The 15920-nt window shown below is 40.6% G+C and overlaps 1 protein-coding gene across 1 annotated transcript in view; it reads right to left on the minus strand.

The window, feature by feature from the left end:
* Znf148 (zinc finger protein 148) overlaps nt 1–15920 on the minus strand; it is a 119876-nt gene that overhangs the window by 37431 nt on the left and 66525 nt on the right. The window contains exon 5 of the mRNA XM_059276913.1: nt 5170–5295. Within this exon, the coding sequence (XP_059132896.1) occupies nt 5170–5295 (126 nt within the window). The remainder of the gene's footprint in view (nt 1–5169; nt 5296–15920) is intronic.

Genomic DNA, 15920 nt, shown 5'->3' on the forward strand with positions numbered 1-15920 from the left:
GCAGAAGCAGTCAACAAGAACACTTCCAAGTCCAGTGCTTGAGGCTCCACCATGAGGGGAAAGAACAGCCTTCTCACAGGGCTGCTGTACTAGACATGGGATTTGAAAGGTTTGTTACATCAGCACTGAGACACCCAAGGAGGATTTATGATTAAATGTACTATTTTGGTTAAAAATGAAATAATATTTGGGTTGGGGTATAGTAGGTGCTTCAGCATTAGGGCACTTATCTGGCCTAAATGCATGCATGAGGCGCTGGGGTTTAATCCAATCTACTTCAGTCAAAGCAGCTCTTTATACCTCTCACCCCAAGGAGAAATTTGACATCTGAAAGAAACAAGTGACTACAATTTCCTCTACCTTCATCAACAAATTATTTCAGAATAGAGAAAACACCTTAACCTAGGTAACAGGCCCCACTCAGTTGCAAAGCCTTTCGCCTACTCAGACATGATGACTGCTTGCTGTCTGCAGAGCAACGCACCTCCACAGCTGACCAGACCGGAGCTCCATCTGCTCGCAGAGTCCCACCGTGTTACTTTGGGTTTATTTCCCCTTCAGATGCCATCTGATACAATGACAGCATAGACCTCAGATACTGGTGATGAGCAAAGACCAAGGTTTGGAAAAGGTTTTGATGGAGATTAGCCCTCCAAAGATAATGAATTCTAGTTCTCACACCATCTACTACGTGTTATTCCTAAACATTCCACCCTCTGACAACTTTCCCCAAGTCTTAAACACTTCCTTAGCATACATTACACCTTGACCTTTGAGAAATTTAAAAATTGTAAAACACTTCAAATAATCAAGGCATTGATTTATAAACTATAAACCCAAGATAAACTTGTCTGTCTTCATGCAAAAATGGCAGAATAAGTTACTTCAGTGAAACATCTCAAGTATGGCACTAACACACTTTTGAGGAGATATAAAAGAACTCAGTTTACACCTCAAAGTCCTACACTTCAGACACGGAAAACTGCAGATCAATGTTCAAATTAACCACACTTTTCTCTGCCCACCATATGTAACATGTAAGAACAAATTTGTATTTTTTTGTTCCTTTTTAAGACAGGGTCTCCACATAGCCCTGGCTATCCTGGAGCACACTCTGTAGACCAGATTGGCCTCGAACTCAAGAGATCTGCCTGCCTCTGCCTCCCAAATGCTGGGATTAAAGGCATGTGTCACCACCACTCAGCTGCTGTGAACAATTTTAAAGTAACTATTTTTGTTATTCTCATTTGTGTCTGATTTATACTATTTATAGTACGTCATTGTTCTATGAATTTCTGAAAGGACTGCCCTAAAATGCTCTCTTATGTATACTGTACTTAGAATAGGTTGTCTCTCATCTGGCCACTACACTGATTGGTACACAAAATACCTTGGTGGTACTTTCAGAAATCTTCAAAGAACTGACTTAGACAAGCAAAACTCTGAATACATGATGCGTATTTAGAAATGCTTCAGTAGGTCTGTGAATGTCATTCAGAGTAAAGAACCTGTCTACCACTTATTAGGCCCTGGGTTCCATTCTCAGCACCCTCCACATACCCACCAAAGGCCTAGAGAGCACATCACTAAAAGAGGTTCTGGGTAATCCTCTGGACAGCAATGATCCAGGCTTCAGTGAGAATTTCAGAAGGCATTAAGTTGGGGCTGGAGAGTTACGTGGTTAAAAGCATGTGCCATTCCTACAGAAGGCTTGGGTTTGATTCCCAGTTGTGATCAGGTACCTCACAACTACCTGTAACTCCAGCTGCAGGGACTCTAGTAGCCTTTTCTGTCCTCCAAGAACACCAGCATTCATATGCACACACATACGCATACATAATAAAAACAATTGCTGGGCGTGGTGCTGCAGGTCTTAATCCCAGCACTCAGGAAGTAGAGGCACGAGGATCTTGTGAGTTTGAGGCCAGCCTGGTCTACAAATCGAGTTCCAGGACAGCCAAGGCCATTACAGAGAAACCCTGTCTCGAAAAACCACAAAAACAATAATTAATAATAGGCTGAAGCGATGGCTCAGTAGTTAATAGGGCTTATTGCTCTTGCAAAGGATATGGGTTTGATTCCCAGCACACACATAATGGCTCACAGCCATCCATAACTCCAGTCCCAAGGGATCCAGTGCCCTCTTCTGATTTCCGTAGACACTAGGCATGAATGTAATGCACATACATATACTCAGGCAAAATACTCCTACACATACAATAGATCAAATTTTTAAAAAAATTAAAATGAAAATAACCCTTTTAAAAAAAGGAATTAAACTACAGAACAGCACTAGAAAAACATGGTAATAAAATATCTAGGAAAATACATAACTTAGCACATATATAGATGAAAAGTCTTGAAAACAGAGGACCTGAAGGGACGGCTCAGGTTAAGAGCACTGGTTGCTCTTCCTGAGAACCCAGATTCATTCAGTTCTTAAGTGTTCACATGGCAGCTCACAACCACCTGTAACTCCAGGTTCAGTGGCTCTAATGACCTTTTCTGGCCTCTGCAGGCACCAGGCATGCATGTAGTGTATAGACATACATGCAGCCAGAACACTCATATGTATACAATAAAAAAATAAATAAACTTTACATTCTTAGAACAAATTCCCCATACGTAAACACTGAGCACAAAGCAGCACAATTAACCACTACTATAATTATAGAAGTTATTTTTTCACAAGCCCTGAAATTACTGAGGAATTTGATTTGTTGATGTAAAAACCAATAACAATAAAAATGAATCACATTAATCACTGAGAAAAACAGTAAGACTCCAAAACAAGAAAGGCGGTGGGGGCAAGAGAAGGGATTCCATAAAATGTGAAACACAAAATGTCAGACAAATGAGAAATATGAATTCAATATGACCCCAAACTGAAGAAATATGATTCCAACTCCAGTGTGACTCTTGTGGTGGGCTACAGAAGGCCAAGTCTGACCTCCAGGCTCTCGGGAGTGCAGGCAGCACCAGTAACATCCACTCGATTGGGCTATAACTTGTACAACGATTATGGAAATGGAGTGTTTACCCTTTGATTCCATAACACAATGATAAATGTACAGCACTGACTTCAAATGGAGACGAGAATACAACAGCAATGTTCAACAAAACTACAACACGATCTTGTCAATGTTCAACAAAACAATCATTAACTACAACATGATCCTGTCAATGTTCAACAAAACAATCATTAACTACAACATGATGTTGTCAATGTTCAACAAAACAATCATTAACTACAATATGATCCTGTCAATGTTCAACAAAACAATCATGAACTATAACATGATCTTGTCAAAGTAACGTATTATGCAGCTAATAAAAATGCTTAAGAAACTTCATGGAGCTGGGAATATAGCTCAATGGTATAATGCTTGCCCAGTTCGAGCAAGGACCCATGTGGGTGTGTGCATGAGTGTGTGCGATCCCTAGCACCGTAGAAACAAACAAAAAACTATTGTTGTTAACTTTAAGTGCAAAAATGGGTTAAACACACTGTACAAGTCGAAAAATCAGAAAATTACATTTACACAAATCCACTAAACTTTGAAGACAGAAAGGAAATACGGCAGAGAATCATAATCAGTTAGAAATACAACTCTATTATTTTATACCGTAATTTTCAAACTTTGATACCATAGGGTTCTATGTCCCTAAGAGAGCAGCAAGGGCTGTGTTAACAGCGGGAAATGAGAGAAGCAGGAAGCAGTTCCCAATCCACATGGTGTAAACATCCTCCTCACCTTAGCTAATGCTAATAGCTAACAATGCCTTCAGCAACTGACTCACAAAACGGCTGAAACTTGAGCAATCTGCTCTTGCAATACAGTACTAGTTGCTCTAGCCCATTATAGTATATAATTGTACACGATAATGATTATGACTTTAAATAAAAAGATCCTGCTACTGAATCAGCATGGTAGTTCATGCTAGTAATCAGGAGATGGAGGTAGAAGATTCCAAGTTCAAAGCCAGTATAGTCTAGGTCCTACCAAGACTCTGCCTCCAAAAAAAAAAAAAAAAAAAAAAAAAGGCCGGGCGGTGGTGGCGCATGCCTTTAATGCCAGCACTCGGGAGGCAGAGCCAGGCGAATTTCCATGAGTTCAAGGCCAGCCTGGGCTACCAAGTGAGTTCCAGGAAGGGCGCAAAGCTACACAGGGAAACTCTGTCTCAAAAAAACAATATATATATATATATATATATATATATATATATATATATATATATATATATATATATATATATATATATATATATATATATATATATATATATATAAAGGGAGAACCAAAGACATATCTCAGGAAGCAAAGCACTTGTCCAGCATGCATAAAACCCTGGGTTCAATACCAGCGCTGCCTAAAACTATGCATGGTATGCATGGTAGGACACTCTAGTGTAATCCTAGCACTTAAGAGGTAGAAGCAGGAGAATGAGAAACCCAAAGTCCTTCTTGGCTACATCTTCAAGGCTAGCTTCGGCTATATAGACCCTGTTTCACAAAAGGGGACAGAGGGGTAGCAGCTTCTTTACCACATAGGGTGAAACCATGGGAGAAATAACTGTGAAGATGACTTGTCAATGCTACACACATACTACAGACCATCAAGACATTGACACTGCAAGAAGAAAATACAAAAGCAGACCAACTCCTCACAGCATCTACTACCAATCCATTCCTTGAGCCACGAAACATTAGGGTTCATTTAGCCTCCCCCTTCAGGCCCTTGATACAGTGATAAAACGAGATCTCTGCCCTTGGGGAGCGTACATTCTATTAAAGGTATCTCTGATGAATAGTCAATGTAAACTTTCACGAAACATTAACATTTGTATTAAAATATGAACAACAAGCAAGAACCTACATATCTTGTTAGTTTTTAAACACAAAGGAGACACTGAAAGACAGAAATTCATTTTTAGAAAGAAAGAGATACAAGTGGAAGAGAGAGAAATTAAAAGTCATGGCCCACCACATCCACACAGGTATGCCTCTCCTCTATCCCTCCTGAAGAAGCTGATGTAGGACACCAACTGTACTAAACCATGTTAAGACTTCTGCATCTGGTTTAAGGTCCAAACAGGTTCCTGCCCACAAGATAAACCAACAACTGAAAACGAAAAGGTTAGTGACCACACCTTAACACATTCTCTTACTTTTGCAGGAGAGCGTTGTTTCCGCTTCTTCTTTTTCTGTAAGTCTACTGGCTCTCTGACTTGTTTTTTGTCTCTCATCAGTTGCTCAGATACATCAGTAAAAGTAATTTCCTGCTTTACACTTATCTGTTTAAAAAAAAAAACAAAGCTGGTTTTAGAAATGCATAAAATCCAATGTGCATTGTGCAGAAGTACAACTTCTAACAGAATAACCTGAGGGGTATTGTTTGGGAGGCTAGGACATCACCCACAGGACAGACAGGCTGAAACATGAGGATGGACTCCAAGTCGGCTCTGCCTACTCATTCTATACTTCTTAAGTTGCTTGAATTTAGCCAAAAAGGTTGATTGGTATTAACTCCTTGTCATCTGTCCCTTCTCCCTACACACGGGAATCAAATCAAACCAACCACGATAAAGTCCACTCTGGCGAAGAGGGATAAATAAAACCAAACCATAGGAGAGTTAATCAACAATGTTACTGAAAACTGTTCAGAGACAAGGGGTGTGGAGGTGGGTATCAGAAATGAAATGGCATGGTAACACATGCCTAGAGTTCCAACACTTGGGGGACTAAAAGACAAGAATCCTGAGGCTGAGGCCAGCCCAGGCTACATAGCAAACCTTATCTTAAAAGTCAGTAACAAAAACGAAGTCCCTTGTGTTAACTCTTCTAAGTATCACTACAGTCAGGAAGTTATGGATAAATAGATCTTGTAACAAGTGTGACTCCAACAGAACTGACTCTACCTCCTTGCTCTGCTCTATAGGGGCATTCCTATTTTCAGGCATAAACATCCTGTTCTGTTGTATGATACTTTGCTTGTGTCTAGCTTGCCTGGAGATTAGAGAAGCAGAGCAGCAACCACTAGAAACTTCTTACCTCTACAAATCCTCAGACCGAATGGGGGAGATCCTGTCTCCATCCACTTTATATTTCTGTCTCCACCTCCCTAGTGCTGGGATTAAAAGCAAGCACTCTGCTTCTCTTGTACGCCACCAGTGCCTGACCTCTATGGTTAACTAGTGGCTAGCTCCACCCTCTGATCTCCAGGCAAGCTTTATTTGTCAGAACATAAACAAAGTATTATGTTCACCTATATGCTGTCATTAAGGTCTGCCCTTTCGCATATAGTAGTTTATCACTCACCCTGGAAAACCGTAAGGCTAGATTAGCTGATATGATAGCTCCCTCCAGATTGAGAGTATTCATACACATGGAGAGCATCGTTAACGGGCTTAGAAACAGACCACCTTTGCTAAAAAGCACTGATTCCTCACTTGGGCTTCGAGGTAACCAAATTCAAGATAAAAGCCTGGCTTCTCTATGATTCTGTTTGTCTCCTTTACTTTGAGCTACCTGTCCACCTCTCCAGGCGTGTCTGTGTAATCTATCTCATCTCCTGAATGGTTGATGGCATAGATAAATCATTGGCCTTAACCTTTCTTCTGTGTCACCATGGATACCCAGGACACTCACAGGACGGAGTCCCCTGGAGCTAAAGTAACTCTATCCTAGTAACCACCCTATCCATCCCTGTAAGCAAGACTTCTTCCAGATCAAACAGAGCTAAGACAATGACAGGACTGCTCAACTTGAATTACCTCTTGCCCCTACACCAATTCCTCTAACCCTAAAGCTCATGTCAGTGCTCTAAAAACACGGCTTAGCTCTGGACCTCTTCATACAGCTCTCTTTCCAGTGTGTGCACACTGAATAAACCTGCCTGATTTCTGCTCGTCATGCACACATGAAAAAGTCTTTTGTGACCACCCACCCCAAAACTGAATTCTCATTTTTTGCTGAACCTACACAGAGTGACTGTATGCATATGTGCAGCAAATTAAACCAAGTGCTAACCAACTAATTAATAGGCTTTGAGAAACAAAAACAGAGTTTATGAACCTGAGAAACTTTGCTGAACCAGAGGGAAAAAATGATGAATGAGGTCTTGGCCAGGGATGTTTATAAGACCTAACAGCATGCAGTGGAGGTCAACAACTCCGATTTCATTGCCACACTAAGGACTAATGCTGAGGTTACAAGCACAAAAAAGGTTAGGTTCCAACAAGTCAATATAGTATCAGGAACTAAAAGTCCACTTTATATATCTTGATGTCTGTTTTTACATCAAGAAAACGGTACAAAATTTTAAAAACTGATCATATCAAAAGAAAACTAAATCAAATAATGAAAACAATGTTTTTAATGCTCAACATTTTTCTGTTCTCTTCCTATGCTCAATGTTTTTTACAGACTAGTAGCCACTTTCTCCCTAGACTTGTCAACAAATCATTACCAAATGTATAATTATGAAGTTGTATAAGGCTTCCCCAAGACATAATGCTTACAATTAACTAGAGAAACAGAGTCCAAGAAACATACAATGTCAACACTTTGTCCTGTCTTCAAGTCTTGGTTCCAGAGTGTTTGTCTTTAACACACCAAAGTTCTAAGGTCACTAATGATACGGTCAATTTTTATCAGATTGAGGATGCTCAGTCAACCCCCTCTTCACCACAACCTTTTAAATTTATTCTTAAAAACAAAACAAAATTTTTGAAATTCTGCTACAAAATACAGCAGAAGTCTCTGAAGATCATCCAAGTACACAAAAAGTGCTCATGATTGAAGCTTCCGACAAGAACAAAGAGCCTCTCACTGCCTATGAGACCATTCAAACACTGGCCCCAAGGAATTGCTATTTCCCCAGAAATCTCATGTTAGGGAAGAGGAGAGCCAAAGCCCAAAGTGCCAGCCAGGGGGAGACAGTCTCCTGGGAAAGGGACGTCACACAATTCTGACAAATTGCCAGAGCCCCTCAGGAGAGACTAAGCCCAGACAAGGATGTGATGCCAGGCAGGAGCACACCTTGACCATGATTACTTAGTAATGTTCTTCTGCTCTTGCTCTCTGTTCAAACTCAATGATGGCCTGCAAGTCACTGGGCCTCGCTCGGACCCTCTTCTCAGTGTGAGGACACCAACTGACTTCGCTTTCTGTGCATTCACTGCTGCTCCTCTGTGGGCTGGTATGTTAGCTGTGGACAGGAGACTGCTCCTCTGTGAGCTGGTATGTTAGCTGTGGACAGGAGACTGCTCCTCTGTGGGCTGGTATGTTAGCTGTGGACAGGGGACTGCTCCTCTGTGGGCTGGTATGTTAGCTGTGGACAGGAGACTGCTCTTCTGTGGGCTGGTATGTTAGCTGTGGACAGGGGACTGCTCCTCTGTGAGCTGGTATGTTAGCTGTGGACAGCAGACCAAGCCTAGTTGTTAGGGCTGCGAAGGCTCACGCTTGTGCCCCCAAAACAACAGTTAGCATGACTACATTTGCAAAAAACTACAAAAAAGATGGTACCAAAGACAAAGACCATCTTACAGACTCGGTGTAAACTAGAAGACAGGTGGCTGCTAGGGATGCGTGAGCAGAATGCTTAAGCTCTGGGAGCCAGAGGTTCAAACAGAATGGCAAAACAAGGAAATGAAGCGGTCATGAACTCCTGAAGTGAAGAACTGTGAAATCCCAGGTCAACAAGCCAGGTCAACCTAGCTGAGAATTCTATTAGGCTACAGAACAAGAGAGTTATTTTGGTGTCAGTTATTTGAAGACAGCACAGAATGGTAAAATTACCACCTCGACTCTGAGGCTCACTGAAACACAGCCACATATTCAGGCTGGGCATACAACAAATAGAGACGAGAGACAGAAAGCAGCTGGGGAACCGCTCTAATTTCACAGGGGTTCCAAAAGGCAATTCACACATATCTTTCAGTTTCTAAACTGATGGAAAATCAAACATGAAACTAGAACCTGCAGCAATAAGAAACAGGAACTCACAGGGCAGGGTGGTCTTTAATCCCAGTTTGGAGGAAGCAGAGGCAGGCAGATCTCTGTAAGTTCCCATACAGACAGGACTAAACAGAGACCTGTCTCAAAACAGACAAAAGAAAGCAACAGGAACTCTTTAGAGCAGTTAAGACACACCCTAAGTTTGCAATCAGCAGCTATTCACAAACTAAAGTCTTTACGAGCACAGCTTAAAAGAAAAAAGAAATGCAGTTTTACTTACACATACATGAAAAACGATTATATTAAAACTATCCTTTTCAAATACTAGTCACACTTATGAAAAAGGCACAAACCCAGACAGACAGTAAATTACAGTTTTAGAATGGTCCAAAAAGTTTGTTACTCAAAATGGAATGAACTAATCTCCTTCCCATATGACTTCTAACTGGGTCTCGTCTCAAGTACACAGTCCATCTCTAACACAAGCTATCTTCAGCCAAGCTGCTCCTCACTGCAACCATTTACAGAAGGATGACAGTGGGGCAGGGGTGCAGAGAGATTGTTCAGTGGAGTAAAGTTGCTGCTGAGCAATCCTGGAGACATGGGTTCAATCCCTGGAAAAACAGAAAGGTGAAGGAGAGAACCGACTCCATAAAGTTCTCCTATGACCTCTGTACACATGCCATGGCATGTGTGCCTACATACATACAACATATACACAGAAAGATAATAATAAAATACGTAAGTTTTTCAAAGATGCTGGGAAACTCAAACACAGAGCAAAATGTACAATATGTGAAAGAATTTCTGCCTTCCTTGGTCCAAGCAAGACTACAACAGTAATCTATAAAACAAGAAAGCTTTGTAGATGTGACAAAGAGACATTTATTAAGCCATCTTGCCTCTTCCTTGAGAGGTTTCATTTTTTAATAAATTTATATACAGAGTCTCACATGAGACTCCTGGGTGACCTCAACATTTGAAGTGAACTTTTATTTTTATTTTATTTTTGTGAACATATATATGTCTGCATGCATGAGTACCCAGTGAGTCTAGAGAACACAGGGCCCCCTGGGGGCTCCGAACCACCCAATGTAGGCCCTGGAACTTGAATGCTGGTTCTCTGAAGGAGTAGCAAGTGTCTCCAGCATTCGGGATCTCTGTGAGTTCGAGGCCAGCCTGGTCTACACACTGAGTTCCAGGACAGCCAAAACTATTACACAGAAAAACCCTGTCTCAACACACACACACACACACACAAAAGAAATGCGTAAGCATCTAAAAAGACTAGCTTACCAGATTTTTGAAAACCATAATAGAATCTTTAAAAAAAAATCAGTCTGCAAAACACATTAATTTTTGTTGTTGTTGTTTTTGTTTTTCCTGGAACTCGCTCTGCAGACCAGGCTAGCCTTGAACTCACAGAGATCTACCTGCCTCTGCCTCCTCAGTACTGGCATTAAAGGTGTTCCCTACCACCACCCAGCTAAAATACATCAGACTTAAAAACAAACACACACCTGGTGTTCCCTGTTGTTTTGAGTTCAGTCAGGTCATCCAGTCCCTCCTAGCACCCTCGGGCTACCTCAAAGCCTGAATTTCATTGTAGTTTTCTATTCAGAATTATCACCGTGACTCCAAAACCCATTAACCAAACCCAAATATTTCACCACCTAAAACTCTAAACCCTCTGCTCTTGCCATGGTCCAAGTCCCCTGAGTCCTGCACATCCCCACTCCTTGCTCTCCCATGTGGTTCTCTTATAGTTCTCAAATGCACCTCTTCATACTTGCAAGCTTGAATATAAAGAGACTTAGCTGTTAAAAACCCTTCCTTTAATTCTCAAGCCCAGAATCTAACTCAAGTTCAGAGCCCAGACCTTCTTTCTTTTCTAGACTTGTTTCCTTTCTCTACTAGGAAGTATATACATCTAACTATTTAAAGATGCCGTGTACACACAAACACTGTCTGCTGTAATTTCCTATATCTTGCACTCTTCTGATTGCTACTAAGCGCCCGGTTGGTACCAAATTCAGTAAAGCTAAAAGAATTAAAAAAAAAAAAAAACTTACTGAGTGCTTATGGGTGGACACTCCAGATGTGAAAAACACATTATAAATATGAGGTCTCCTTTTCCCAGGTCTTTAAATGTACAACAAATACATTTAATACTTCACTAATACTTCAAGACAGCACGCCACTCTCTAACTAACTGAATGAATGGCACAGAGGAAAAACAGCAAAGGGAGAATCAGAAAAAGATGACAACTTGACAGGTTTCATGGATGAGAGACTTAATTAGATTTACAAGTCTGTCATTATCTTATGCTTTCTAATTTTTACTTCCAAATTTGCCTCCCTCCCCAACTCTCTTTCCCCAGACCCAGTGATGCTAACAATGTAATATACACAGCTATTGGCTGACATATTCATGAGGTCTACTCTGCAAATGATTCTCCACCCCACCCAACCCCGCCCATCACCAAGGCTCACGGCTTCAGCACCTCTCTATAATGCCACCCCTGGCTCCATCGGCTCCTTCTCCTCTTCTAGAAACGCAATGCAATGTCTGCTATAAATGCTTGTGGACCCAAACTTTTTTAATTAATATCCTCCTTAAAGTCAAAGATTTTGAAAGAATAATCTGTATTTGGCATATCCAGACAAATAACTGACTCCAAATTTAGAAAAAAGTTGGTTATGCTGAGAGTAAAAGTAATCCATAGCTATGCAAAAAGGAGCAGAAGGAACCTGTCCCAAAACACAGCCTGGAAAACTGCTGAATCAAGACGATCCCAAGTGTAACAAACGTTAAGCGTGAAAAGGAAGCTATGACACAATACTGCAAATGGACTGGACTAAAGAAAGAATGCTAGCACTACCTGGGGTGTTTACGGAATAGAGGAAGGACGAAATCTAAGGCCGGAAATGGAAGGAGAGGAGAGAGGAAGGGAAGGAAAGCTAGAGAGACTGACTCTGGACACTTCTGACAGAACTAGATATAACCAGGCAACAGGCAGATTTCAAATTCTAAGCTCCCAACGCTACAGAATAGGGCAGGGAGGTAAAGCTGCACACTGACAGACAGCGGCTTGTGAGACCTTCTGCCTGACCCACGATTATAGGCAAACTCTTATAAGGAACTGTATCTGTCAGGTGAAGAAGTGGACAGTTGTTATCGACTGTGAGGAGGCTGAGGAATCCCAAGCATACTTATTACTATAAATTTCAATGTTGTTCTAGTATCAGCATTTTATAGTTACCTAGAAACAAAGCGAATAGTGAGCAAATCAAGTTATCTTAATGAAGTAAAGTTGATCACTTCTAGTTGGACATTCTATTCTAACTTTCAGGACACTGCATGAACTGAAGTTCTCTCCTCTGCCTCGAGGCAACTGCTCTGAAATGGTTCAGTAATGCACTTCCAATAAGGGTTTCAGTCCATTTCCATCAATGACTCTCAAGTGTGGGGACTCCTGAAGAGCCCTGACACACTCTCTCCATCCCATTTCTTGATCAGACAGCCGTCACAACATCTACTTCCTTTACTCACGTGCTTTCTCCTGAGGACAGGATCATTTTACGGTTGTTTAACAAGTGACAGCATCCGAGACTGGATGCATTAGTAAGTATAAAATCCCAACATTTTACATCGAGCCAGACAATGACGAACGAGAGCTACAAGAACGCACAACTCACTTCTCATTCAAGTTTGTTTTATGAAAGCTGTTTGTGCAGGGTTGTGGAGAAGTTAAGAGTACTTACTTCTCCTGGAAAGGACCTAGGCTTGGTTCCTAGCACCTACATTAGGTTGCTCAAAACCACCTGTACCTCCAGTCCCAGAGGATCAGATGACTTCTGGCCTCCAAGGGCACCTATATGCACATGGTGCACAGAAATTTACACAGGTACAAACACACACACACACACACACACACACACACACACACACACACACACACACAAAAATAAGAATAATAAGTAGTAGATCTTTAAAACAAAACAAGGCCAGACATGGTGGTGTCTCCCAGAATTCAGGAAACAGAGGCAGGTAGATCTCTTTAAGTTCAAGGCCATCCTGCTCTACATAGCAAGTTCTTAAGCCAACCAATGCAACATAAAGAAATCCTGTCTCAAAAAACCAAAACCAAAACAACAAAAAAGGTTGGAACTGAAAAAATGGTTCAGTGTTTGGGAGCATGTGCTGCATTTACAGAGGACCTGGGTGTGATTCCCAACGTCACAGTGACTCAAACTGCCTGTAACTCCAGTTCCAATCTGTATGACCTCCTCGGGTACTAAACACACATGTGGCACAAAGACATACATGTAGGGAACAATACTCAAAAGCATAAAATAAAAGCAAAACTAAAAAATTTTTAAAGTTTTTATTAACAAAGATGTTATTAACTATAATACTTTCGTTTTTAAATTTTAATTTTTAATAGAGTAAATAATAATGTAATCAACACAGCAAAAGCTCTTCCAAGTCCTCAGTTTTTTTTAAAAGTGTGTGAAGAGTGCCCACACCAAAATGACAGCTGATTTAGACACACCTCGGTCATGTTCTTTTCCTCCTCTTCCTCCTCCATCCAATCTCTTTTCATAGAAATGTTTGTTCCCATGAAATAAAGGCACGTGTATAAATGCTGCTCACACATGTGGGTGAGCACACACACCTCTACTTCCTAGATCTGTCAGCAGAGAAGGAACGACACTCACTGCACCCAGCCCCCAGAACTTCATTTCTATTTATCAGTATCCAACTATAACAAACCAATGACTACTTGGGAAATAGCTGAGTCCACATCTAGGACAGGAAGAAAGAGTATGTGGTGAAAACTAAAACACTGTGCTGCCAGGACCTCAAGGGTTAGAAAAAGGATCAGATATGTCCAAAGGAGTCAAATGACGGACAGAATTCCTAAAGGCCCAAACTGAACAATATGAGCAAACAAATGAGCAAGGGCCGTGCTAGAATATACTCCTATGGAATAAACAGCCACACTGAAATGATGGATACAGTGTGTCAAAGTATCTCTCAAAGACAATCGGACACTCTAATATCCATTTCCAGGACTGGCAAGGCAGTGCAGCAGCTAAAAGGCTTGTTACACTAGCCTGACCACCTCAGTTTGATTCTAGAATCCAGGAAAAGACAAAAGGAGAGAGAACTGACGTCCACAAAGTTGTCCTCTGACCTCCACATGGCACATACCCCACCCCGAATAACAATAAACAAAGTTAAATAAAAATTATAATATATGTATATATATTTATATTCCCATCTACTGATTCTCTTTTACTTTTCTTCTCTAGCCTATGAGAAAATTTGTTACCTTCTTGGGATCAGATGTGAACACAGAAATGTATTTTAAAATTCTTCTGCTACATCATTTATAAAGATATGAAATTGGAATTTTCAAATACCACTACAAAAAAACTGAATTCGTTGGTTTTTTTGCTGCTGTTATAGTTTAACAATACATATTCAAAGCCTAAAAAACTCCATACTGAAGAAATCAAAAACCCTTACAATGTTCATACTACAATATTATTTATGATAATAAAAACTACAAAATCTAATAGTCAATAATAAACTACAGGTATTGTACAGTTATTAGTAATATCACATTTGATTAACATGAATAATAGGGAATATTCATGGTGAAGGTTAAGTGGTAAATAGAAATAACTATGAAAAGACATTTTTACAACTTATGCAGATACACTAACATGTTTAGGGCAAACAATGCCCACCACACAAATGCCCACACAGGAAAACAAAAACTAAAGACTATCTAAGAAACACTAACAGTGGTTATTCCAGGGTATTAGGATTACAGCAGCCACTTTCAGGTTGTTTAGTTTAAACTTCCAGTATTTTCTCGGTAAGTGTGCATAACTTTCCTATTCTAAAACGGCATCCACTCCAGTCTAGTACCAGCCCTTATTATTAGAAGGAAGACTGCCCAGGGATGGTAGGCAGCACATGGCTGTAATCCTCACACTTGGGAGGTGGAGGCAAGAGAAGCAAGGCTTCAAGGTCCTCCACAGCTACAGTGAGTTTGAGGCCAACCTACATGGTACCCTGGACATAATAAAAGAACAAACAAGTAAGAGGGAAAGGGAGGAGAGGGGAGGGAGGGGAGGAAAGAAAGGAAGGGAAGAAGGAGACAGGGAGACAGGGAAGAAGGCATGAAGGGAAAAAAGCACCTCTATTAGCCATATCTTACCTTACAATACCCCTAGGGTGCTATCAATGGGAAACAAAGAAAATCTCTCTGGGGTAGTTTTCAAAAACTGAATAGTAATCAAAAAGTCTTTTTGATTCTCACATCACCTGCAAAAACTCAACTCAAGCAATAATACATGAAGTATCACTAAACATGACAAGGTACCAAACTTCATTAGTTACCAGTGAAAGAAAAACTAAAATCATATTTCATTCCATTATACAGCTAAAATGGCTACAATTAAAATCTAGTACATGACAAGACCAGATACCAAGAATATGGAGCAGTTTTTATAAATTGCTGAACCAATCAAAAACTCTGGCAGTAAGCAGGACATTGCCAACTACAGAACTGTATCCCGAGGAAACAACCAGAAACAATGAGTAAATATGCACGAAAACTCAAGCAGCGCCCGCCCCTCAGAACGTTCGGTCAGTATCTAGAAACAGGCCTTTTGGGGAGGAGGTGTAGGGGAGGAGGGAAGATGTGCTGGAGATTGAAACTAGCCCTCTGCGCTGTCTGGGCAAACAATCTACACTGAGCACACTTACAGCCCACTCTAGAAACAGTCTAACTGTCTACAATACTAGAATGAACAAAAATTCAGAAATGAGAATAACCTACTAAAGGCATGCGATGGCTGTATTTCATAAGCAATAAACAAAACCACATGCACAATATATATGTGTATATATATATATATATATATATGGTTATATTTATAT

The sequence above is a fragment of the Peromyscus eremicus genome, chromosome 12, assembly GCF_949786415.1.
Source record: "Peromyscus eremicus chromosome 12, PerEre_H2_v1, whole genome shotgun sequence".
Classification (NCBI taxonomy): Eukaryota; Metazoa; Chordata; class Mammalia; order Rodentia; family Cricetidae; genus Peromyscus; species Peromyscus eremicus.